This window comes from Anoplophora glabripennis, unplaced genomic scaffold (genome assembly GCF_000390285.2).
Source record: "Anoplophora glabripennis isolate ALB-LARVAE unplaced genomic scaffold, Agla_2.0 scaffold278, whole genome shotgun sequence".
In the NCBI taxonomy this organism is placed as follows: Eukaryota; Metazoa; Arthropoda; class Insecta; order Coleoptera; family Cerambycidae; genus Anoplophora; species Anoplophora glabripennis.
The window spans coordinates 24,469-50,355 of record NW_019416472.1 but is presented as its reverse complement, the minus strand read 5'-3'; the positions used below and the strand labels follow the sequence as shown (position 1 = coordinate 50,355).

The window sequence follows — 25,887 nt, the reverse complement described above, 5'->3', positions numbered from 1 at the left end:
GCAGGTTAATAGTTTAATCATCTCATTTAACTGTTTATAATAATTCATGAAATTTTTCAGTGACCTGATTCAGCGTTTCTTTACAATATTGGGGCCTGTTTTTTTATAGTCATGTTAGACAAATAACTAATAACTGTTTCTCCTATACAAAGAAACTACTTTTAGTGCAAAATTTGGCAAATAAAAAAAATATCTTGGAAACATCGGGACTTTTCCAACCCATCAGTTAATAACGTTGTGTGGTAATATGTATCTAATCTGCGATTTTTAGGGAAATAAGAATATGCAGGTACAATTAGTAACCAGATTTTTTTTTAATATTCACAATATAGCAAAACAAAAAGTTACTCTCTGCTCATATATTTTATTCTACATACTTTTGGTGATAACATTTAAAAAACTGAAAGATACCAAAGAAGGACTATTTCCATTTATACACAAGTATCAATTAAACATTTTGTTGCTATGACATTTTTGTAATATTTTGCTGATTCCTTGGGAGTTCTTGTTTTGTTTTCACTTTCGAAGTCGACATCATAGAGCCCTAATGTAACTCTGTAAAGGAAAAAAGTTGATTTAAATTATTCTAATGACATATACAATATATAACAACAATTTTGCGACAAACTTTCAAGACTGATTCTGATTCTCTTGTCAGAGAAACTAAAAAAATGGTAAGGTTTTTTCCAAAAACGATATTTAAGCGCCACAATCCTTCATATATTACCTGTGAGACACAGTATTCGATAAATTAGCAGTGGCTGCTCTTGAGTACCATACCAGGGAGAGCGGAAAAATTTAAGGAAAGTGTTGAAAAAAAATCAAATATAATTGGATAGTTTTATTTTGAGTACTATTGAAATGTAGGGAAAATGTGCTCAAGATTATTTTGTATAGTGAAAGTGCATTCTTCTGTTTTTGTATGAAATAAACTTTTCAATTACTTTTTCATTAGTTTAGCATTTCTCGCACCATTGATTTTTCAATAGATAGCATTGCAACTGCTGTTAGTCTGTCTTTACAATCAATTTAATCTTTAACAATCTTTTAAAAAACAGACCAGAAACAATATATAACAAAATTCTACACCACATCTGAACAAATTACGTTTAATATGAAAAAAAGCGATGAAGAGCCACAAATTATTTGGTTACGGTCGGACAAAATAAAGCCCAAACTGCATAATAAACGTATGCTACTTTCACTGCGCCTTCCACTTCTGTGCGACAGTAACCATGACCACCGCTGTAAACATTTTACAGATATAGAGGCGTGCTACGAGGAGCCCACATGTTTTCAGAGTTTTTCAAACGAATTTTGCAATTCGAGTGAAATTGACTGCACATATTTATCTTTTAATGTCCTTTTAATATTTCATAAGGCTAATCCCCCCTGCACGGACCGCCACTGTAAATTAGGTACTCAAGAGCCATTAAAAATTTAGCCAGTAAACTTACTATAATATGTACGTTAATGTTTAAGTGTAATTAAAAATATTCAGATCATGTTGAAAATTGCACTACTGTGGCAATAGACATATCAGAATTTAAACAAGCAGAATACAAAGGTTTCCCTTAAAAATTTAAATATTTTTTTGGCTTTTCTTTTGTGATTAATTAAAGTTAAAAGTTTCCTCGTACTTGTCTTATTAGTTTTGTTCTACGAAAACTTTGAAATATTTCGCAAAAAAGTTATTATCGTAACGAAAAAATTATGTTAAACCTGACAGTTCTTCAAATTTAAGAAAAAAACCTGTTAAAATGGTAACAGTCAATTGAGTAAAAATTAGTATTTCTTTAAAATGATTGATTTATAAAAATATATTTCTTTTTATTAAATTGAAAGTTTGTATATTTGTTAAAAATAGCGTTTGAACAATTATTTTCCAGTGACTTTTCAAATTTTTTTAGAATAAAAATGGTCAAATTATGAGTATACTATATGCGTCACAAATTTTTGGACCTTGTTGTCTAATTTTTCTCTAACTTTTAAATTAATTTATTTTTATAGTAATTGAGTTATTGTTAGTGAGAAGGGAACATTATGGTGTGGCGTGTATAATCTATAAAAATTAAACTACAGCTTCCTGATGATATTTGTAATAGAAAACTCGTATACGAAAAAGTTCTACCTTCGCATTTTTTTTGTAAATTGAAGTTCATTTATTCAACGAAAATGAAGGCCGACCCTGTGTTATTTATTAAAAACTTTGGAAATGTTTTTATGCGACGCGAGACGCAACCTTATAATTTAAGTCGGTATAATCTAATACTAGTAGTACTAAAAGAGGTTTAGGTTACATTGTCAAAAAATTTGTGCAGTCAACTGATTTTGTATTTGTATTGAATTCATTATTCACTTAATTATTAAATATTAAGCATCATCCATCGACCCATCAGTGTTAAAAAGTTAAAGATTCCAGGCAAAAGTTTTTATTTTGTAATTTCACGATAGTGACAGTGTAATTTTTATAGAGAAGTAAAAAAGAAGAATAGCGTGCGGATTCCATTAAAAACGAGATTCTTACTTCTTACTTTGCTTAATTTTTTAGTTTGTGCACAAACTAGTTTTACAATGAACCGAGAAAACAATGCATTTACTATTTCCGAAAATGTCGATATGGTGCAGCCGAAGAAAATGCGTTCACGGTAACTAGGTTGTACCGGGAATGATGGCCACAACGTCACCTACTATGTGCAAATACAATCCTACAGTGCGTTCAGGGGTTGCGAGATACGGGAAGTGTTATTCCTCGAGGAAAAGGACGTGGTCAGCAAGTGAACCTTAGTGTTGAAGATGCAGTGTTGAAAAATCTTGACGAATACCCCACAATTAGTACTCTACGACTCGCACATCAAGTAGGAACCTCATCTCGTACCGTACATCGCATCTTAAGGCGCCATCTGTTGCACCCCTATCATCTGCAACCAGTTCAACAGATTTTACCCCCGGATTGTGATCAACGAATGCGTTTTTGCAGATGGTTTTTACGGCAATGTGCTAATCAAGTAGACTTTCCTGCTTATGTTTGTGTAACAGATGAGGCGACATTTACCCGTGATGAAGAGAATTTCCATAAATATGCACATATGGTCCGATGAAATCCTCACGCGATTAGGGAAACTCATTTTCAACATCGGTAAATGTTTGGGCTGGCATAATAGGCGATGTACTTGTGGGTCCCTATTTCTTTGAAGGACGACTAAATGGACCAATATATGCTAACTTTTTGGAGAACCGGTTGCCTGAATTATTGGACGATGTGGCATTACAAGTTCGGGCACGCATGTTTTACCTTCAAGATCGGGCTCCTCCACACTGTACTCGAGAAGTAACGACACTTGAATGAAATGTTTCCTTATCGATGGGTTGGACGCTTTGGTCCAGTGCCATGGCCACCTCGGTCAGCCGATCTATCTCTACTGGACTTTGGAGTCACTTGAAGTCATTGGTTTATAGTACTCCAGTTACTACGGTGAAAGAATTGCGAAACCGTATACTTGAAGCTGCTTACACAATTATTAGGGGAATGCCTGAAATTTGGAAAAATATTCGCCAAAATTGGGTGCGTCGGTGTCATGCCTGTATCAGCGCTAATGGGGATTAATTTCAACATTTTCTCTAGAAATGGTAAGTTTTATTTCATTTTGTTCCATATTTTAATGGAGTTTGTTTAGTGCACGCAGTTAGCAACTACAGATGCTTACGGATGTGGTTTTGTTTGCGAACTCTTGCAATAACAACAATGCATTTAAGATAGTAATTACTATTCATTATTATAATAAGAAAATATCAGTTTTTTTTAAATATCTATTTTTCTTAGTTTGTACTTTTGCATTGAAAAATTATCCAAAAATTTCTTTCTATCTTTTAACTACGATTTGTTTACGCGGCTGGTCTACAGCACGTAACTCATCGTACAGCACTTGGATAGGACTGTTCCAGAGAAAATATTTTGATCTATAATTGAACTTTAATTTACGACAAAAAAAAAACATAAAAATATAACTTTTTCGTATAAGACTTGTTACTAATATCGTTAGGAAGCTGTAGTTTAATTTTTATAGATTATACACGCTACACCCTGTATATACACTTATAGATGTAGCTATTATGAAAGAATTGTACCAAGTTTGTATTTTTATACCTTCAGTGGTTCTTAGGTAACTGATCAAAGCGAGTCCAATTCTTGAAGGATTCTAGAACCCTTAGTGCCTTTTCACACTTACCGGAACCGGGTAATCGGCAGTCACTACCAAATGCGTATTGCTCATAGAACTAATATTAAGATTTTATTATTAAGAACAAGCATTAAGATCTTCGTTCTGTTTTCGGTAAGTCCGAAAAGACAGTTAGGAACGTTTTAAGAAAAAAGTTTTGCTTATTTCGTCTAAATGAATCGGTCACAATGATGTGTCGTGTACTTTCAAAGTTGGGTTCCAGATTCGGTTTCCGGATTCATTTAGAACAACAATTGACCCCTCTTAATTATAATTTAGTTCTTCCTAGATTTTGGTTATATATTTGCCTTACATAATTGTAGCCCAATTTGTACCAAAGTAACAAGTAAAAATTTTGTCCACTTTTTTTTATTGCAAACTGGACTTTCAGTGGGGATAAGTATTGAGTGTAAATGACACTTACAAATATCCATTGTTCCATTCGAAACTATCCAGTAAACTCCAAGCGGTGTAAGCAGTAAGTCTCACTCCATCTTCGTAAATGGCTTTCAGTGCTTGAGTTAGATACAACTACAACATCATGTGTCATAAATAAATTGTTATGGGTCAAATATTTTTATGGTTTACGTGGGAGAGATGATATGTACTAGTATATGAGGATATGATTACGTATGATTTTTGTGTAATTTTCCAAGGTTATGAAAATTCTGAACTTTGATACTGTTTTCACAGTCTTGGTAGCTAAAAAAAGGTTCGTTATTAGTTTAAATGGTGCTAGATGTTCTTATTATTGAGCCGAGGTTACTCCTATAATGTTCATCGAATATGAATCAGTAACACATAGATAATAGTACTAACTATATTGTTGCTTCCTTTAATTTTATGGTGATGTAATTTCAATTCTACTATCCAAAGACACTAATTGTACTGTTGGAGACTGAGCTATTATATCAGATGATCACTAATGATAAAGGTTAATTAATAAACTCATTAAACCGTCCTTGGTAGCAGTAATCTTCCAGTAGTTATTTTATTAATGGCATCTAAATATAATATTAAAATGACAATAGTCCTTGACGATGGATTGAGATTTTCTACCTGTGCCACACTGTGGCATAGTTATTTTGAATAAGTTTGCTTGTACTAGATTTTTGTTAATGCCTACCTGATAATAATTAATCCTTGCTGTATCGTTTATAATGTTTGGATAATCTGCAAATCCTTGTTCGGTTATAGCTATCTCAGGATTCCGATAATTCTTTTTTATGTACACCAATAGCTCTCTAAATCCTTCTGGAAAAATCTACAAAATATCAAATAAGGCCGTAGTGAAAATTTATGTAGCAAACTTAAAAATAATAGCTGTAAGTTCAAATGATTAACAATTATTTTCATTTCAGGTGTGTTCAAAAGATAACTTCAAAATCAGATATTGTAAGTAAATCCGATTCTATTCAGTATAGACTAGTAACTACAGCATCAGTACTAGTATTATATAACAAGTGCTATAGAGGAAATACCAGAAGAACTATTACCTTTAGAAAATCTGATCCTTCCCATGAAGGATTTTGATAGGTGATCACACCATCGTCGTTATTGAAGCTAGGGACAGGTTCTTCAGAGCTAGTACCAGGTGTGGTTAGCGCACTGGTATAATGGTTTATCGCTATAAAATCATAGGCGCCTTTGATTGCTAACTTTTCTAAAATTGTGAACTTTGGTAAGCGAGAAACTGGGAATCCCTGAACAACACTATAGTTTCCAATATTATCAATCATGGTCTGAGGGTAATCACCATACACCAAAGGGTGAAGATACCATCCCAACTAAAAGCATAAAAAGTATAACACGTAGTAAAATGTCATTTTTTCTATAAATCTTTTTTTCCTTTCACTGTCTTTTTCATTGGAATATGAGTTCTATTTGTTTATAGAGCATATCTTTTAAAACTAACTACTTATTTAAAACTACTGTTATTATTTTTTAAATGTTTTTTTTTTTCGAAAAAAAAACAACGGTAAAATACACAAAACCTTCGTAATTATAACATTTAAAATAAATCGTCGGATGTGACATGAAGACGACCAAATCAACACCGTCATTTAAGGAGACAAACAAGGGCATCAATATAATATCATCAGTGCACGTTGTACTTTTATTATTAGCCAAAATATTTTAAAGAAAAAAATCGGCAAACTTACGTCAAACTTCCTTTTTCTCTCAGCTGCTGCTATGTCTTCAGCAGAATCACTTGCCGGCAGCGAAAACTCTGAGCTTATGACAATACTAACTCTACCTACAAAAGATAATGGTTTCATACGCTGCTAAATCCAAAAATTAATGTTGAAAATTTATTAATTGCAACAAATGTCGATATAATTTGTTCTACCTTTTTCTAAATATACAAGTAACATAATACAATGAGCATATAACAATAATTCGAAAAAAGTTACAAAAGTATGAGGGTAGTTCATAAATAATGCTACATAGAGCAAGGCAAAAATTATGCTGCTTAGTCGAATTTGTCCTAGTAGGAAAGTTAATAACAACCAAGATACAGAGTGTCAAATTTATAATTTTCGATTTATTTTTTCTATACAGCTGAAGAAATTCAAATAAGTATTTGTACAGGGTTAGTCACTGTAATCTGTCAGCTTATTGTGAGTTTATAATTGAAATTACAAAAAAGTATTTATTACAAAAGTTTTAGCTTTTTTATAAATTTTTATAATACAGTATTGGAAAAAACAATTGAATAATGGAAGTTACTATATTAAAGATTTTTTTTTAATGTAACACCTACATATTAGTGCATAATTAGCTTCGTTAAATTTTTCTCTTTTCAAAAATATATATTGTTACTGTTTGATTCAGGACTTTTCGACATATTTCAGTTTAAAACTATTTTTGAAAAAACAGGAGGGACATTTATCTCTGACGGATCGTAGTGGCTATGGACGAGGCACGCGGAACAAACAAATGGCTTTGACAGAAGTTTATTTATCATCATTAATATATTTCCTATAACAAACTATTTTAACAAAGAAATAATGTTTAGTGAGAACGAAAAATTTGAAGTAATCCGTTTATTTTACAAGAATAACAATAATGTAAATGCAGCGCGCGCCGAATATGCTCGTTTGCATCCCGGGTTTTCAATTCCATTTCGAGCTACATTTTACGACGTTGAGCGAAGCTTTAGAGAAACAAAATCTCTTGGAAGTAATTATTAACTACATTTAGCACTACCAAGGAATAACGACGTGGACGTAGTAGTTTTTTATTCCTTTTGGGATGCTTGTTTTTGGTGGAATTAAGAATTTCTTCAGGTTTCTGAAAATGTTTATGAGTAGCATTATGTAAAAATTAGAATATAGAATATAGAAATTTTATGGCCAAAATATGGGTTAGATCGAAAAAATAATATGAACGAAATGTTCTTTTTTTCGTTTTTCAATCGAAATCCGTGGTAAAAAAATAGGTGTTTCAATTTTAAAAAATCAACTTCCGGTCTAAAAGCACCACTTCCGGTCTGATCCGGAAGTCGTAATATGGACCATTCAATTGCCCCCTGGGTGCCCGACAATTTTTGTCTAAAACGTTTTTCGAAATACCTAATCGAGTACAACCAAGATATTATTTTGTCTCAACATAAATGCCCCACCCGGTATAGTGTCCCAAAAGTAATGCAGGATTTGAATTTTGCTCCATTTTCATTCCCAAGAGTTGGCAGTGTTGTGTAGGATCACATGTTCTAGTAAACGCATTGCGGTTAGACAAAATGCAGCGCTATACGACGGATGAGCGAATGAAGATTGTGAAAATTCATTATAAGTACGGAGAGTGTGTTGCTGAAACTGTGCGCAAATTATGTGGTAAAAGAACCACCCCTAATGAAACAACAGTGGAAAGATTAGTTGCCAAATTTTAACAGGTTCGGTAGCAGACAATAAAAAAACAGACCGGTCTCACACTGGTCGTTAAGCCGAAAATATTGCTACGGTGAGAGATAGTTTGAGGAAATCCCTGTAACCTCAGTGCGCCTTCGGTCATTGCAATTATTAAACATTTCAAAAGGCACAATGCAGTGGATTTTAATGAAAGATCTGCATCTGCATTCATTCAAGGTTCAGCTAACCCAGGAATTAAAACCAGACGATCATTTAATGCGCCCGACATTCGTTGATGGGATGCTGGAGAATCAACAAGTGGGCGGTGATTTTGCTAAGAAAATCATCTTTAGCGACGAGCAAAACTGTCAAATTTGGGGCAGAGACAATCTCCTCGGGTCGTTCAAGAACGACAGTGACTGTCAATGGAGAACGATATCTGGAGATGCTATTGAACGTTTTGTGGCTTCATTTGGATGGCATGGATTTGGATGACATGAGGATGGTGCCACCTGCCATAGGGCACATAAAACTATGGAGTTGTTACGCCAGAAATTTAATGGATGTCCCATCTCAGATAACACTGAAGTTACTTGGACACTAAGACCATGCGGTCTTATACGTTTATTCTGCCGAAATGAAAATCATTCCTGAATTAAAGACAAATTCGGAGAGTTAAACGTGATTTAGAATTTTCTTAAAAGAAGTCGAGTATGCCAAATCAGTCGCGGGGGACATCTGTCTGATATCTTATTTCATATTTAATTTAATAAAATTTTTTTCATCATATGCGTTTCTTTTGGAACACCATCATTTAACTCACCTTTCTGAATTGCCTTATATTTGAACTGATACAGTCGATATACACTTGCATGGGCCCTTAAGACATTATGAGCGCATTGGTATTCCGTTGTACCAGTCGGTACACCCTCCTGTCCAGCTGACAATACTTCTACATTAACAAAAAGGACACAAAATGAGAACGGTTCATTAATAGTTAGCCATGTTTTTACTCTGTCACCAAAAAGTTGAAACAGTAAATTTGCATAGTCCGTGAAGTATTGCACAATTTTGTCATTGTTCCAGTCTCCTAAATAATGTAATGGTAATGGTATCTCCCAGTGATAGATCGTTACCTACAAACGAAAATGAGATATAAGTGTACTATTTATAGGAGATGCCTCTTTTGTGATGAGTTGTTTTAGGAAATGACTGGGTGTGACACGAAATTATTGTAGTTCGTCATCAAATTTTCCTACAATGTGAAGCAAACTCTTTGAACGATTTTTTCCCCCAACATTTCGCAGAGGTTTTACTCTCTGGATAAATTTAGAAAAAATGGGGTGTAAATCCAAGGTCTGAACATGAAGAGGTAAAACAAAATGTTGGGAGTGTGTACTGCATTGACGTCACAAGTTTTGTGAAGAAATAAATGCCGAACTTTTAACAGCTCATTTAAGTCATCAAAGGCAGAAACTTTTGTCAAACATTTCTTTCGAAAACGTTTTAAATAATACAACTTTTTTGTAAATTGTCTCTTAAACGAAGAGCAACACCCTTATTAGTTGAGTTAATAATAAATAAATGGAAACACAAAAAATATTTAGGCAAGCATAAATACAGAGCCTTCCTAAATGTTTGCAAGCCACGTGACCGCTGAGCTTAGGCGACCAACGTTGCAGGGCTGGTACTGATAACGAAAATTCCCGAAATATTGGCGCCACCAATATTAATGAATCGTTTACAATGAGCAATGGTAAATCGTTACGTCTACGCTCGAGATAATGCGACCACTGATTGGTTGACTAGAGTCTCGTGAAAAATTACATCAATCACAGTCAGTGAAACAAAATGTTTTGTTTTACTATAATCCTGATCTTATTGTTTTAATTTAATTGCCAGCATGAAGGAAACAAAATTACTTGTCACGTGGATTGTAATCATTTATGAAGGCTCTGAAGGCTTTGATCCATAAGCTACTCGTTAACGTCATTTTAATATTACAAAATGCTGAAGTTTTATTATAGAAAAAAGTTGTTACTTTTAATGAGTTAAATACGCTTTCAAATTTTATTTCTTCGCCGCTTTCTACAGGGTGTGGCGTGTATAATCTATAAAAATTAAACTACAGCTTCGTGATGATATTTTGTAATAGAAAAGTCTTATACGAAAAAGTTCTATCTTCGTGTTTTTTTTTTTTTAATTGAAGATCATTTATTCAACGAAAATGAAGGCCGACTCTGTGTTATTTATTAAAAACTTTGGAAATGTTTTTATGCGACCCGAGGTGCAACCTTATAATGTAAGTCGGTATAATCTAATAGTAGAAATACTAAAAGAAGGTTAGGTTGCATAGTCAAAAAATTTGAGCAGTCAACTGATTTTGTATTTGTATTGAATTTATTATTCACTTAATTCTTAAATATTAAGCATCGTCCATTAACCCATCAGTGTTAAAAACTGAAAGATTCCAGACAAAAACTTTTATTTTGTAATTCCACGATAGTGACGGTGTAATTTTTATAAAGCAGTAAAAAATAAGAATAGCGTGCTGATTACATTAAAAACGAATTTCTTATTTCTTACTTTGCTTAATTTTTTTAGTTTGTGCACAAACTAGTTTTACAGTGAACCGAGCAAAGAATGCATTTACTATTTCCGAACGTGTCGATATGGTGTTAGTGTATGGTGCAGCCGGAGAAAATGCGCTCGAGGCGACTAGGTTGTAGCGAGAACGATGGCCACAACGTCACCCCCCATGTGCAAATACAATCCTACAGTGCGTTCAGCGGCTGCGAGATACGGGAAGTGTTATTTCTCGAAGAGAAGGACGTGCTCAGCAAGTGAACCTTAATGTTGAAGATGCAATGTTGGAAAATCTTGACGAAAACCCCACAATTAGTACTCGACGATTCGTACAGCAAGTATGAATCTTATCTCGTACCGTACATCGCATCTTAAGGCGCCAGCTGTTGCACCCCTATCATTTGCAACCAGTTAGTTCAACAGATTTTACCCTGGATTGTGATCAATGAATGCGATTTTGTAGATGGTTTTTACGATGAAGTAGACTTTCTTGCTTATGTTTGTGTAACAGATGAGGCGTCATTTACCCGTGATGAAGTGAATTTCCATAATATGCACATATGGTCCACTGAGAATCTTCATGCGATTAGGGAAACTCATTTTCAACATCGGTTCTCGGTAAATGTTTGGGCTGGCATAATAGGCGATGTACTTGTGGCTCTCTATTTCTTTGAAGGACGACTAAATGGACCAACATAATATGCTGACTTTTTGGAGGACCGGTTGCCTGAATTATTGGACGATGTGGCACACTGTACTCGAGAAGTAACGACACTTTTGAATGAAATGTTTCCTCAGCGATGAATTGGACGCTTTAGTCCTGTGCCGTGGCCACCTCGGTCACCCGATTTAAATCCAATGGGCTTTTATCTTTGGAGTCACTTGAAGTCATTGGTTTACAATACTCCAATTGCTACGGTTGAAGAATTGCGAAACCGTATACTTGAAGCTGCTGACACAATTAGGGGAATACCTGGAATTTGGGAAAATATTCGCCAAAATTGGGTGCGTCGGTGCCATGCCTGTATCCGCGCTATTGGGGATCAATTACAACATTTTCTCTAAAAATGGTAAGTTTTATTTCATTTTGTTCCATATTTTAATGGAGTTTGTTTAGTGCACGCAGTTGGGAACTGCAGATGCTTACGGATGTGGTTTTGTTTGCGAACTGTTGCAGTAACAACAATGCATTTAAGATATTAATTACTATGAATTATTATAATAAGAAAATATCAGTTTTTTTAAATATCTATTTTTCTTAGTTTGTACGTTTGCATTAAAAAATTTCCCAAAAATTGAGAAGTATCTTTCTATTGTTCAACGACGATTTGTGTACGCGGCTGGTCTACAGCTTGTAACTCATCGTACAGCACACGGACAGGACCGTGCCAGAGAAAATATTTTGATCCGTAATTAAACATTTACGAAAAAAAAAAAAACAAAAATAGAACTTTTTCGTATAAAACTTTTCTATTGCAAATATCGTTAGGAAGCTGTAGTTTAATTTTTATAGATTTTACACGCCACACCCTGTATATAGGTAAAGCCATTTATAACGATAAAAATTAATGGCCGTCGAAAATATTTTTTACACTAACACTAATTGGCAAATGTATCTCTTTGGTAAAAAGTAATATAACCTATAGGCAAAAATAAATTAGACAATTTATTTAATAATTAATTCCAAACTAATAATGTTACAGTATTAATATTGGAGACGGAACAATTGCAAGATTTCATTAATAAAAAATTAACTTGATATAAGAACCAAAAAATAATTTCTGTATGTGTTATCAGCAATTGCATATAAAATTTCTAATTCTAATTCATTTATTTAGGTAAAAATATAACTTATAAGCTACTGAACTTCTTGTTATTTGTTAACTGCAGTTCCTGATTTTATTTAATTTTATTAATTTCGTGAAAAATTCTCTGTTTAAACCTCGTTACCTTCAGAGAATTTTACTTGGTTAAAAGATTTTGAATCTGTTGAGTTTTGATTACTTATAATATTATACATTTCTAGATTTTTTGGGTCTTATGCTCCCTTTGTGGCCAGCAAATTCAATAAATCAGTGGTAATTAAAAAAAATCGATGACATTGTCAGTCATAAACAAAATCGACGTGCTTAGCGTTTCTTAAAAAGAAAACTGTATTATTGAATTAATTTCATAATTTAGCCGCTCACTACATATAATAATCATTATAATAATTTATAGACTACATTACTTTCTCAATTATTGTTTGATGTTTTTTGTTTATTTGAGACATTTTTTTATTTTTATTCCAAAAATAATTTTATGCAGATTGTTTTGTAGTATTTTTCTTTATCTTCTCAAAGTAAAAACCAAATTGTCTGGATCAATTAACTTGTTAATATTGTATTATGCACTATTTTTTCTGTTGACTTAGACTTCAACTAAAAGTGACAAATTTTTATTTACCCATGGTTCTATTCCTTCAGCTAGCAGTCCATCTATAAGATTGTTATAATATTCAACGCCAGCTGGATTAATTTCGTTTATAAATCCAGTGGGAAGAATCCTGGGCCAATTTATTGAAAATCTATAAAAGCTCACTCCAAGTTCTTTTAGAGCGGCAATGTCATCTTTATATCTATGGTAAGAGTCAGCTGCTACATCGCCAGTACTTCCATCATTTACGACTGGTGTGTTATGTACCAAATAGTCCCATCTACTTGGACCTTTACCAGATTCATTCCATGCTCCTTCGATCTGGTAAGCTGATGAGGCTGCTCCAAATAAGAACGAGTTTGGAAATGGCAGATTACTAATCTCCTGACATAGGACCCTGAGAAAAATTGATCAAATACGAATATAATTAATTCTAGACAAGAAGAAAATTATTATCACAATTTCGTTGGAAGCTAACTCTTGTCAGAGGAGATACCCAATCTGAACATTGTGAAATCTGAATCAAGACTAATTCAATCTCATCTAACAATAAGACAAAGACGATTATTGTAGTCTTAAAAAAAAAACAGAAAAGAACAGATTGACGTGTAGAAAAGCGGCTCGGCGTGCCTAAAAGTCGTAAGTTATGCAAGGTAAAATTTGGAAGGTAGGTAATAAAAACCTGAACTTCTGAAAAAAATGTATTTTATAAATGCTGATGCAAATATTCCCACATTAATTAATTACTTAAGTAGTTGTCAATAACATTTAATAGAATATTTACACAAAATAAAAAAAAACAATAATTATAATGTAAAAAATTATATAAATTGTTACTAAATTAATTTTATTGCATTTTATTAACTATAATTATTATGAACAGAGACATAAATGATAATGTCTCTTAACTATTTTTTTAACATCTAGTATTACTTAGATCTTTAGGGTTATACGCCTTCATTATAGCCATCCTTGTCTATCACATGGATTTCTATGGCTTACTTTAACGCTCTCACGTAACTTCTGATAGACCATCGGTACTTTCCTACACTGTAGNGTCCATCTATAAGATTGTTATAATATTCAACGCCAGCTGGATTAATTTTGTTTATAAATCCAGTGGGAAGAATCCTGGGCCAATTTATTGAAAATCTATAAAAGCTCACTCCAAGTTCTTTTAGAGCGGCAATGTCATCTTTATATCTATGGTAAGAGTCAGCTGCTACATCGCCAGTACTTCCATCATTTACGACTGGTCTGTTATGTACCAAATAGTCCCATCTACTTGGACCTTTACCAGATTCATTCCATGCTCCTTCGATCTGGTAAGCTGATGAGGCTGCTCCAAATAAGAACGAGTTTGGAAATGGCAGGTTACTAATCTCCTGACATAGGACCCTGAGATAAAATTGATCAAATACGAATATAATTAATTCTACACAAGAAGAAAATTACTATCACAATTTCGTTGGAAGCTAACTGTTGTTAGAGAAGATATCCGATCTGAACATTGTGAAATCTGAATCAAGACTAATTCAATCTCATCTAATAATAAGACAAAGACGATTATTGTAGTCTTAAAAAAAAAACAGAAAAGAACAGATTGACGTGTAGAAAAGCGGCTCGGCGTGCCTAAAAGTCGTAAGTTATGCAAGGTAAAATTTGAAAGGTAGGTAATAAAAACCTGAACTTCTGAAAAAAATGTATTTTATAAATGCTGATGCAAATATTCCCACATTAATTAATTACTTAAGTACTTGTCAATAACAGTTAATAGTATATTTACACAAAATAAAAAAAAAATAATTATTATTATAATGTAAAAAATTATATAAATTGTTACTAAATTAATTTTATTGCATTTTATTAACTATAATTATTATGAACAGAGACATAAATGATAATGTCTCTTAACTATTTTTTTAACATCTAGTATTACTTAGATCTTTAGGGTTATACGCCTTCATTATAGCCATCCTTGTCTATCACATGGATTTCTATGGCTTACTTTAACGCTCTCACGTAACTTCTGATAGACCATCGGTACTTTCCTACACTGTATACTTATATTCCTACAGATAGCGGCCTAGCGTTTGAAATAAGCTTTAATTTGAACTGCAAATAGATATTCGTAGATTATACTGGAGCCAAAGAAATGACGATTCAAAGTCACCTATCCCAATGAGTTTTTTTCTGTTAAAAAAATTATTTAAAAACGGAATAAGTACTGCAAGGGTAAGTATATTAAAAGTATATTTTTAATATTTTAAAGATGGTGTTTGAAATAACTAATAAGCTTTAATTTGAGCTGCAAATATATGGGAGAGTTTGCCTTGTAAGCTCGATCCAGATGACAACATGTAAATAGCTTCTGTCATGCCTGCCGCGTTTGCGCGTTGCACGCTGCGTAAGTGAGACAATCAATTTAAAAATTAAAATTTGAATGAAATTTTTATTACATAAAAATCGTAAAGCCAAACTTATTTTTGTAAAGGTAATGAAATCACCTTGTAAAGAAACTTGCAGGTATAAATGCAACAAAATAATAAATGAAGAAGCTAGAAAAGCCATTTTTGACGAATTTTGGAACCTTGGAGATCATACTCGGCAGTGGGATTTTCTTGTAAGGTGCGTGACACAACGAGAAAAGAAAGCAGGTTACTGTACATAATAAATATTCCAGAAGGAATTTCTCTCGCAATTATAAGTTTGTCATTGACAATAATGAGAAACAAATTTGCAAAACGATGTTCTTAAATACGCTTGCAATTTCTGAAACAGTTGTAAGCACCGCTTTGCAAAAAATTGGTGAAGGTGGTACTGTAGAACGGGACATAAGAGGAAAACACAACACTAGACCGCATAAGAACCCGGATGCTCTAATAAAAAACATTATGGAGCACATACAACTTTTTCCACTTATGCCTTCTCATTATAAACGAAAAAACTCAAAACGAATGTACTTGGAAGAAGGTTTGAGTATTTCACGAATGCACATAATGTATTTAGAATATGCAAAACAACAAAAATGGGATGCAGTAGCTACACTCAAACAATACAGGGATACTCTTAATTCGAAATTTAATATAGCTTTCTTTAAGCCAAAATAAGATCAGTGTTCCGTGTGTAGTGCCTATAAGAATACAGATCCCGAGAAGAGAACAGAAAAAATGGAAGATGATTGTAATAATCATAATTTAAACAAAATCGCGGTTCGAAATCTGAAAGACATTGATAAAGAATTGTCGAAAAATGATAAATCTCTAATAACAGCATGCTTTGATTTGCAGAAGGTGTTAGTAACGCCCAAGTCAGAAGTCAGCGATTTTTATTATAAAAGTAAAATCGCAACATACAACTTTACAATTTATGATTTAGGCAGCAATCAAGGCTATTGCTATGTATGGCATGAGCAAATATCGAAGAGAGGACCGGATGAAATTGGAAGTTGTTTATGGATCTTTTTAAAAAGTGTTAAAGAAAATGGCATACGAAAGGTTATTCTTTATTCCGACAATTGCGGTGGTCAAAACCGTAATCGTTTTGTTTTTGCGATGTTTGCTTATGCATCAATGACTTTGGATTTGGAAATAACACACCGTTTTCTTGAAATTGGCCACACGCAGAATGAAAATGACAGCATGCATGCTGTGATTGAAGTTGCAAAAAAACGTCACTCTGCTATATACACTCCTGATCAGTGGATTAGTCTAATAAAAATGGCCAAAGTTACTGCCCCACAGTACAAAGTAAAAGAAATGTCTCAAGAAGATTTTGTAACTTTTAAACCAATGGTAAAGAAACAAAACTGGAAAAAAGATATTACTGGAGAGGCTGTAAAAATCAGCAAAATCAGAGAAATCCACTGCGATCCAAAGTCTCCCAATAAAGTATTTTTTGTGTATAATTTTGGAGAAAATCATAAAGAACTAGACTTACAAACAAAAAACACACGCAAACGCGAAGAATATCAATTTCCAAGATTGTATCAAGGTTTGCTGCCAATTGATGGTAAAAAATTAAGCGGTCTTTTGGGTCTGTGTAAGGCTAATTTGATACCACCGATGTATCATGGATTTTACAACTCCCTTCGGCCTGCTAGTAAGACTGACCACCAGGAAGAAAGTAATATTGACCAAGAAGATGACTCTGACTCTGAATCGTAATAAATTTTCCTTTTATGTCATTATTGATTATTAACAATTATTTTTTTATCTAAAAATAGAAAATGTTTAATTTTTCTGTACCTTATTGGTGTAGCAAATTGTTTCTCAATAAAATTTTTGTCCACGAAAACTGTAGTAACTCATTCAAAATCCATTTTTTTCTTAACCTAAACTATTTTATTTAGATCATCAATAATTAATTAATACCTAAACAATAGTAACTTTGTTAAAGAAGATCGATTTAGCTCTTGTAATAAAAAAAATAACGAACATTATTATTTTCTCAACTATTCAAATGCAATTATCTCAGTATAACCAAATTTGAGATACGACAGTTTTCCTTGGGATAGTCGATATGCACCGTAATAACAGACAAAACCAAATAGGCCCTGATTTCGATTTTTCCCGACGGCCCCCGAATGAGCCAGACCGGGCCTGTTAAGAAGTTTCATACCCGTAAGTGACAAACTAAAAGAATTATAGAATTTATATTTTTAAATTTATAGAACAATATTGGCTTTTACAATAATTAATAAATTAAAGTTATATCAGTTTTACTAAGCAAGCGCATTAAAAATAATTTCATGTAAGCGAAGTAGCCTCGCAATAGGGTACCATTCGAGAAAAGTTTGGTTCTGGTTAAGAGTACGTCTAAAATAAACCACTTGAAGAAAAGAAAACACTCGATAAACAGACTGTCACAGTAGAGCACCAAGAAAAACAATAAAAAATAATGTCAAGATTAAACAAAACAAGATAAAATAGGCTAATGATGACAGCGATAACATTATTAACAAGATCTCACCTGCATATGAGGCTATCCCTTCCGAGCATTAGGAATAACACGGCTAATGTTAAATTTTTACTTTATTTAAATAAAGTGGAAAATTAAGCTATAAACTAGAAAATTAATAATGCGCGGTTGCCTTACAATTCGCCTAACTCGAGAGCAGTCTCATTATAATACGCCTGAATGTGTTCAGTTTATTCTTGTAAAAATAGTGGCTTTTGCGTTCATTTTTCAATAAACTATCAATCACTATTCGGCGTTTAAAAGAAGTCATAAATATGATATATACCGAGTGTCCCAGAAATAAATTATAAAATTTTAATAATAAATTTTCTTCTAAAATTCATATTTTTTTGCCTGGTATTTTGTACCATTAAAATAACAATAACAAGCTGTATACGGAATAAAAAATGACTAAGAAAAGTGTACGAATGTTATAGAATATAGAATAATTCACTATTTTAAATATCTTTAGTAGTCTAAATACTAGCGCTAAATTTAGTTATATAAACGTTCTTATGTCTTTCATAAAATAATTTTTTCTACTTGTATCGACCGTAACTAAATGAGCTCTTAAGTTTCTAGGCACGTAATGGACGACGTCACAGGTACACAATGAGAGCACGCTACTCTATGTGCAAATCAATCTTAACACTATACATGTGAAGCTGCCGACAAATCTGAAAGTTTTCTTATTGCTTTGATAGCTGCAGTTATGCGTTAAAATGATTTTTTTGTGAATTTAAACAATCTTGTTGTCCAAACCTAAACACAACTATTAGGCAAGTTTATAGCCTATTGAAATGTATCAAGGGTCGATTTATCAAAGAACATTGATTTAACTAAATCCTTTAGCAATAGCCAACCAATTGTCTCATATCTTAGCAACCAATCTAGATTTAATCAAATCGTAATTAAGATTCATTTGATAAACTGGTCGACTTAATTAAATCGTAGCGAAACTGCATTTGATAAGCCGGCGGTATATCTAAGTGATCTGGAGTCAGCTACTTAAATAGATTAATAATTCAATAAATAACATTTATCCAGTTTAATGATATGGCTAGTAAACAAAATAACGATTTTTATATATACAGTAACCTACTTATAACAAAATAATTAATATTAATATAAAACGTACACCTACCAGTTAAAAAACAGGGTTAGGCACCGGATTATCATCAATTTGGATTGCATACTTAATACTGAAATAAAAAAAATATTTTTTTTTTATATACTTAGATAACGCACAAGTAACTGCGCTGTAAAGTTTATTGTTATAACTTTACAGGCAATTTATATTTTTTTATATTCTTTATAATTTTTTTTCATGCGTTTATACGTATTGTATCTGTATGTTTGAGAATAATAAAATTCCTTATCGTTTTATTTGTCTTTGTATCAGTAAATGAAGGTAAACAAATCCAACATATATTCCAAAACAAAAAACCTTTGATGATTCGTTCAATGAGTAAACATCACTGTAATCAAAAGTATGGTAAAATCCTTGAACTTTCCATGGTAACCTGTTGCCATGGAATGTTCAAGTAAAATTAATATATAATCAGTATATATTTTAAAGGTCTTATTTAATATTACATAAATGTTACCGTGCTTCAAGGAATTTTATCATACTTTTTATTACAGTGAAGGTCACCAACAATGTCGCTCTGTGGCGTCCTTCACTTACTCCAAGGTAGGCCAAGGTACTTGGGCTCTAACATTTTGAACCGTTTCATTCGAACGTCGTCGAATACATTTGAAGTAGTTGGTTTGCTTCCTTTCGCTTACAAAACGAGATTCAACACATTCAACGAACACATTCAAATTATTTCCAGTGTAATTGTAAACATTTCGGATTCGCTTAGAGAACTGTACATAATAAATATTTTGACTGTTTTTTGTTTTTCTTGTTGTTAAAGGAAAATCTAATACAACTATTTTGTATTTTTTGGAGGGCGCTCTTATCTTTCGCAGTTAAATTAGGCCAGTATACAACATCACAGTAAGCCAGAAATGACATAATCAATGAGTCACACAATAATAATTTTATGTCATTACTCAAAAACTCCTTCTGTACAATAATTTTAGTTTATTATATGATTTTTTAACCAGATTAACGACATGATTGTTGAATCTCGGATCATCATCTATTATAACTTCCAGATTTTTAAAAAGCTAACAGGCTTCAAAATTTCATCGTTAATTTTTATTACGAAATTAGGATTATTTATGAGATTAAATCTTCCCTTACCGTAAAGTAGAAGTTCAGATTTTTTTTCATTCAAAACTAGCTTTTGAACACGAACAATGGCAGTTAAGTATCTATTAATACAATTCATGGCAGGCAACATATCGTTCTGGTTAAAAGAAAAATACATCTGAGTATCATCAGCATACTGGTGAATTTTGCAATAGGTAAGATGTGAGAAAAAATCAGCAGTATAAACAGAAATAACGTCAGCCCCAATATACTCCCTTGAGGTATTCTCTGTTTAACAAATCTGTAAAGGGAGAAATCATTTCCTGAGTAAAGCTTTTGTCAACGATTAAACATATAACTAGTAAAGAAGGAAATTACATTATTACCCCTTTTTTATCAAGATAACATGGTCCAAAGTATCAAACGCTTTACTAAAGTCTAATAAAACTAAGCAGGTATTAAAGTTATTGTCATTTGCTTTAAATATATCATCTGTAACATGAAGCAGCGCTGTAGTTGTACTGTGTGATTCTCTGAATCTAGATTGAATTGGGGGTAGAATGTTATTTTCCTTTAAAAAAATATTAAGCTGGTTATTTAAAATTCTTTCAAGCACTTTAGGTAAGGTTGGTAAAATGCTAATGGGACGATAATCTGAGAGAGCTACCGGATTACTTTTTTTTCGGGCACGGTATAATATGAGAATTTTTCCAAACTATAGGAAAAGCACCTGTCCTAAGATATTCCATTTTTTGATATTCAATCTAAGACGGTTGGGCTTATTTAACTATGAAAACCTGGTAAGTTTGTGTCACACTCGACTTGTTTATTTTTTTTCTAAAACTTTTAAACTTTTGGGAATATCTCAAGACTTTGGATAATTCTCATACAAAATCGTTTCTAAGTTAACTATTTTTCTATTTTTAATATAAAGGAATATCTGAAACGGTCTTTTGTTTTTTAATAATATCTTTTTCAATTTATTTTAAGACAGTTATACTTGCTGTGACTAAAATGATTCGTTTTATAAAAAAATGGATTTTAATTCCTGGACCTATTAGTTATGGAGATCCAAGTATTTAAGGTAATTACACTTCACAGTTTTACTAAACCCATATCTTTACTCAATTTTTAGATCAATAATTATCTTTATCTAAAAACCTACAGAGACAAATCAATTGTTGTTACAAAAGTTCATTCAAGTGTTGTATCTGGATAGATGCTGACATTTGAAGAGTGATAAGTTGATCTAAATTGCATAACAGTTTGTTATTTTTGCAATTGTAAGTATTTTCCGCAAGTCACATGAATTGTGCCGTCAGCTTCGTTCGACAATAATACAGGGTGTCCCAGTGTCAGCGTACAAAAATTTACCAGGGGGTAGATCAGACCGAAATAAGATTAAAATTCTTATAAAATATTTTTCTGCAATGCACTCTCACTGAGTTACAGGGTGTTGTTTAGAAAAAAATTATAACAACTTTCCGCAATAACTCAAAAACCTTTTCAATTATTTAAGTAATTTTTGCGTGAAGTGTACATCTATTAAAGGTCATTAAAACTACATGGTGGTTATTTCCATCTGACGCCAGGGGTGGCCTAGGCCAACTTGTCCTCAAGGTTATGTCTTCATAACTTTTGCATATCCTAGTTTTATGTAATTTGATTACGTTTTCCTGAACTTGCAATCGATTCTGAACAAAAAATGTGCTCTTGTTTCATAGCTCAAAAATGAAACATTTTCGAGTAAATTGGGTCTAAAACATCGCCTGCATTAATTCATAGAAAAATGCATGTATAGATTTTATTTGTTGTTATCTAGTAGGATGATAAAAAACAAAGTTGTTTACAGGCGTACATGTCAAAATTAATTACAGTACTCGAAGTTACGAGAAATTAAGTTTACAAAACAACAAGATATTAAGTATTATGGAATTTTCTAACAACAAATATACCGATATGATATTTGCCTACGGTTTCTGTGATGGAAATTCATTGATAACCTCACGAGAATATCTACACTTGTTTCCAAACAGAAGGCAACCTTCACAGCACGTATTCCAATGAGTTTTCCAAAGAGTCCGTGAGACTGGGAGTGTTAAAATTGAAAATACCAGAATAAGTGGTAATTTGGAAGAAAATGTAATAGCTGCTGTTGTTGATGATCCTTCCACCAGTGTCCGAAGAATATCAGCGTAAGTAGGTACTCCACTAAGCAGCGACTGGAGAATTTTAAACCGAGAAGAAATGCACCCATACCATCTACATAAAGTACAAACTTTGCATCCTTATGATTCCGAAAAAAGGGTACAATTTTGCAGATGGTTGTTAGAAAATATCTATAATGACGAAAATTTCCATCAAAAGATATTGTGGAGTGATGAAACTATCTTTATGAGAAATGCTATAAATAATTTAAAAAATTTTCATGTCTATCCATTGAAAATCCGCATGTGATATAACCCTCCGCGTTTCAAAAAAGATTCTTCATAAATGTCTGGGGAGGAATCTTCAACGGAGTCATTCTGATTCTTCAAATTATTGTAGACCGTTTGAGTTCAGAGAGATACACGGATTTTTTAGAGAATTTGATGGCGTACTAGATGATGTTCCCTTAGCTTTGCGAAATCAAATGTACTACCAACAAGATGGAGCATCTACTCGTAACGGAAGACAGGTATCTGCGTGGCTCGATTTACATTTTCCAAAACGCTGGATTGGAAAAAATGGACCTATTATGTGGCCTCCCAGGTTCCCTGACCTCAACCCGCTTGATTTTTTTTTACTGTGGTCATATGAAGCAACTGGTGTATGCCAAACCCAATAACACGAGAGACGATTTACTTCAAAAAATTAATGTAGCCGCCGAGAAAATTCAAGTAACCGTTGATTTGCGAAGGGTTTACAATTCCTTGGTCAAATGATGTCGGGCATACATTGAAGTAAATGGACAGCATTTCGAGCATTTATTGAAATAATTGTTTTCTATTTTTATATTTAATATTGTCATTTTGCTAACATAATTTCGTTTCTATTACATAATTTTCAATTTTATTTTTAGTTTCCCTATAGGTAACCAAATATTAAATAATTCGTAGAAAACTTGTTTAGCTTCTTCATATTCATTGAGCCGCAGCTACATGGGAAACTGTACCTCAACGGTAAACAACTTTGTTTTTTATAATGACAGGTACCTACTAGATAACAAGAAATAAAATCTTTACATGCATGTTTCTACGAACTAATGCAGTCGATACTTTAGATCCAATTTATTCGAAAATGGTTCATTTTTGAGCTATGAAACAAGGACACATTTTTTGTTCAGAATCGATTGCAGGTTCAGGAAAACGTAATCAAATTACATTAAACTAGGATATGCAAAGGTTATGAAGACATAACTTTGAGGACATGTTGGCCTAGGTCGCCCCTGGCGTCAGATCGAAATAACCATCATTTAGTTTTAATGACCTTAAATAGATGTACACTTCACCCAAAAATTACTTAAATCCTTGAAAGGGTTTTTGAGTTATTGCGGAAAGTTGTTATTATTTTTTTCTAAACAACACCCTGTAACTCAGTAAGAGTGCATCGCAGAAAAATATTTTATAAGAGTTTTAATCTTATTTTGGTCTGGTCTACCCCCTGGTGAATTTTTGTACGCTGACACTGGTACACCCTGTATATGTAAAGTATCAAAATCGTATTTTGTTACTAATTGTTACTATCATTTTTTTACAATCGCCTTTTAATATTTATTTCAGAAAAAAATATGAAATATTTTTTTGTATGGAGTGAAAAACTCAATTTTAAAGGTATTAAGCCAATTCAAACAAATTAAAAGAAATCTAAAAAATGCTACCAAATGGAGTCAAACAATGTTATCTGATACCAGAAATCTAAAAACTTTATTTGACTTCATTTGATTAGATTTTTGAAATTTTATTATATTTGTTTTAATTAGCTTATTTCATATAAAACTGAGTAAAAAAATACGATCTAATAATCTAATAAGTCTAATAATAGAATATATGTTTTTTTTTAAAAGTTTTTTTTTCTTGTTGTCAAAGTGTCGCAATGTAAAATAATACCTACCTATTTAATAAGTAATTATACTTCAATGCCAAGTCATGCCAAATTCATATAACAATATGCGATAAGATATCAAATTTTTATTCCACGCCGTGGATTGAACTGCTGTTTCAGTCTTCAAGTTCAAAGTAATCCAAAAATGTTTTAAATATATTTGTTAAATACCATCTTACATTTAATATTTCTCGGTTATGAAGTATATAAAAATTTTAATTAATGATCAATTCTACTTCAGGTCACTGAGTGCAAAAACAGTGTTAATACTCGGAACTAAAGCTTTTAATTGACAGATACACTTCAGTTCCATGTTATACCAGCCGTGCAACAATCACAGATTCGTAAGATAAAAACAAGTGAATTTAAATTATTTTAGTCCAAAAATGCTTCCCTTATAGCTACAGGACATATTACATCAGATTTAAATGTGGTTTACGTTATAAGAGCGCAAAAAACAATAAAAATTATCTTAAAATTACATTTCTTACATTAGCGGCGTATAGGAAGATATGTGTCCCCCTTGTTTAACCCTGTCTACAGATCGTTAAGTTAAATGGATGTGTTTTTGAATCATGTTGATTCCGCATAAAAAATATATTTTCTTTTAAATTTATTTTTATTTCATTTTCTTTTAAATTTATTTGAATTAGCTACAAGAAGTCAATGTTTATTAGAAATATGATTTTATTTAATATTAATAACCTGGTAAAAAAAAATTACTGGGATTTTTTAAAGAAGTATAAATGTACTGAGGTAACTTGTCCTATGGAAGCTACTTTTGAAATTTGGCTCAGCCATTTCTGGACATTCTAGATACTAGGTACACTGAAATCTGGATGGAACTAATTTTAATTAGAAACCTAAAGCAATCATTACGAAAATGTTTAATTTGTTTAACGGTTTGTTTGTAATAAATCTATTTAAGTTCTTAACCTATTCCTGATAAGAACACATTAGCAATTATACAGCTTAAACGCAATAATACATTTTTATATTACTGTCCTGAGATCTATTTGAGTTTATCAAATCCATAAAAATAAATGTCCTAAAATGTTATAGATATGAACATTATAGTATATTACACAAATTATCTAATTGTAAGGAAAGGAAGAATATGCAAAACCAGGTAAATTCATTCATTCATCAAAAATATTTTTTTCAATTTAATTGAAATATAGTTTAGAATAAAATGTTTTTTCATTTACTGGAAATGGAAGACTTTGGACGATATAACATACCTGTTTTGATAAACAGTGATATTTAGTAATCAATCAATTTCACAGTTTTTTTGTTCTGGAAGAAAACTATATTTTTGTCGAAATTCGTGCACGCATATAAACAACATAACTTTCTTTACAAGTTTCTACTTAATTTTAAACTATTTGAATATAAAAACACGGCACGTAGATATACCAAACAGGTGCAAACTAATTTATTTCTAAAATGATAAATATAGTTATATACGACGCAACAACTGTATAGCATGTCGATTATGTCATTTCTTGCACACGTTAGCTTTTTTTTTTAATTTCTAGAAATTCTGCACCTCTTTCACACAGGATGTCTCAAA

At 32.3% G+C, this 25,887-nt stretch overlaps 1 protein-coding gene across 2 annotated transcripts; it reads right to left on the bottom strand.

Moving 5' to 3' along the window:
• Positions 1 to 344: 344 nt before the first annotated feature.
• Positions 345 to 19,233, bottom strand: LOC108906603 (myrosinase 1). Of its 2 annotated transcripts, XM_023454629.1 has the most exons (9): positions 19,176 to 19,233; positions 14,136 to 14,470; positions 13,103 to 13,134; positions 8,895 to 9,207; positions 6,383 to 6,477; positions 5,717 to 6,007; positions 5,347 to 5,484; positions 4,645 to 4,751; positions 345 to 555 (listed from the first exon to the last, which is right to left on the bottom strand). In XM_023454629.1, the coding sequence occupies exons 1-9, from the start codon at positions 19,223 to 19,225 to the stop codon at positions 432 to 434; spliced, it is 1,485 nt and encodes a 494-aa protein (XP_023310397.1). In that variant the 5' UTR covers positions 19,226 to 19,233; the 3' UTR covers positions 345 to 431. The 2 variants fall into 2 exon arrangements, with proteins under 2 accessions (XP_023310397.1, XP_018565423.1); XM_018709907.1 differs by lacking the exon at positions 14,136 to 14,470 and having other exon boundaries at positions 13,103 to 13,469.
• Between the last annotated feature and the right edge of the window lie 6,654 nt (positions 19,234 to 25,887).

What these genes read in the sequence shown, in the direction of transcription:
- LOC108906603 (XM_023454629.1), bottom strand. Translation starts at nt 19,225, where the DNA reads ATGCAATCCAAATTGATGATAATCCGGTGCCTAACCCTGTTTTTTAAC. An exon ending in AGAGAAAAAGGAAGTTTGAC is followed by an intron (nt 6,008 to 6,382) that starts GTAAGTTTGCCG and finishes TTATGCTTTTAG; the next exon opens with TTGGGATGGTATCTTCACCC. An exon ending in CAAGGATTAATTATTATCAG is followed by an intron (nt 4,752 to 5,346) that starts GTAGGCATTAAC and finishes ATGATGTTGTAG; the next exon opens with TTGTATCTAACTCAAGCACT.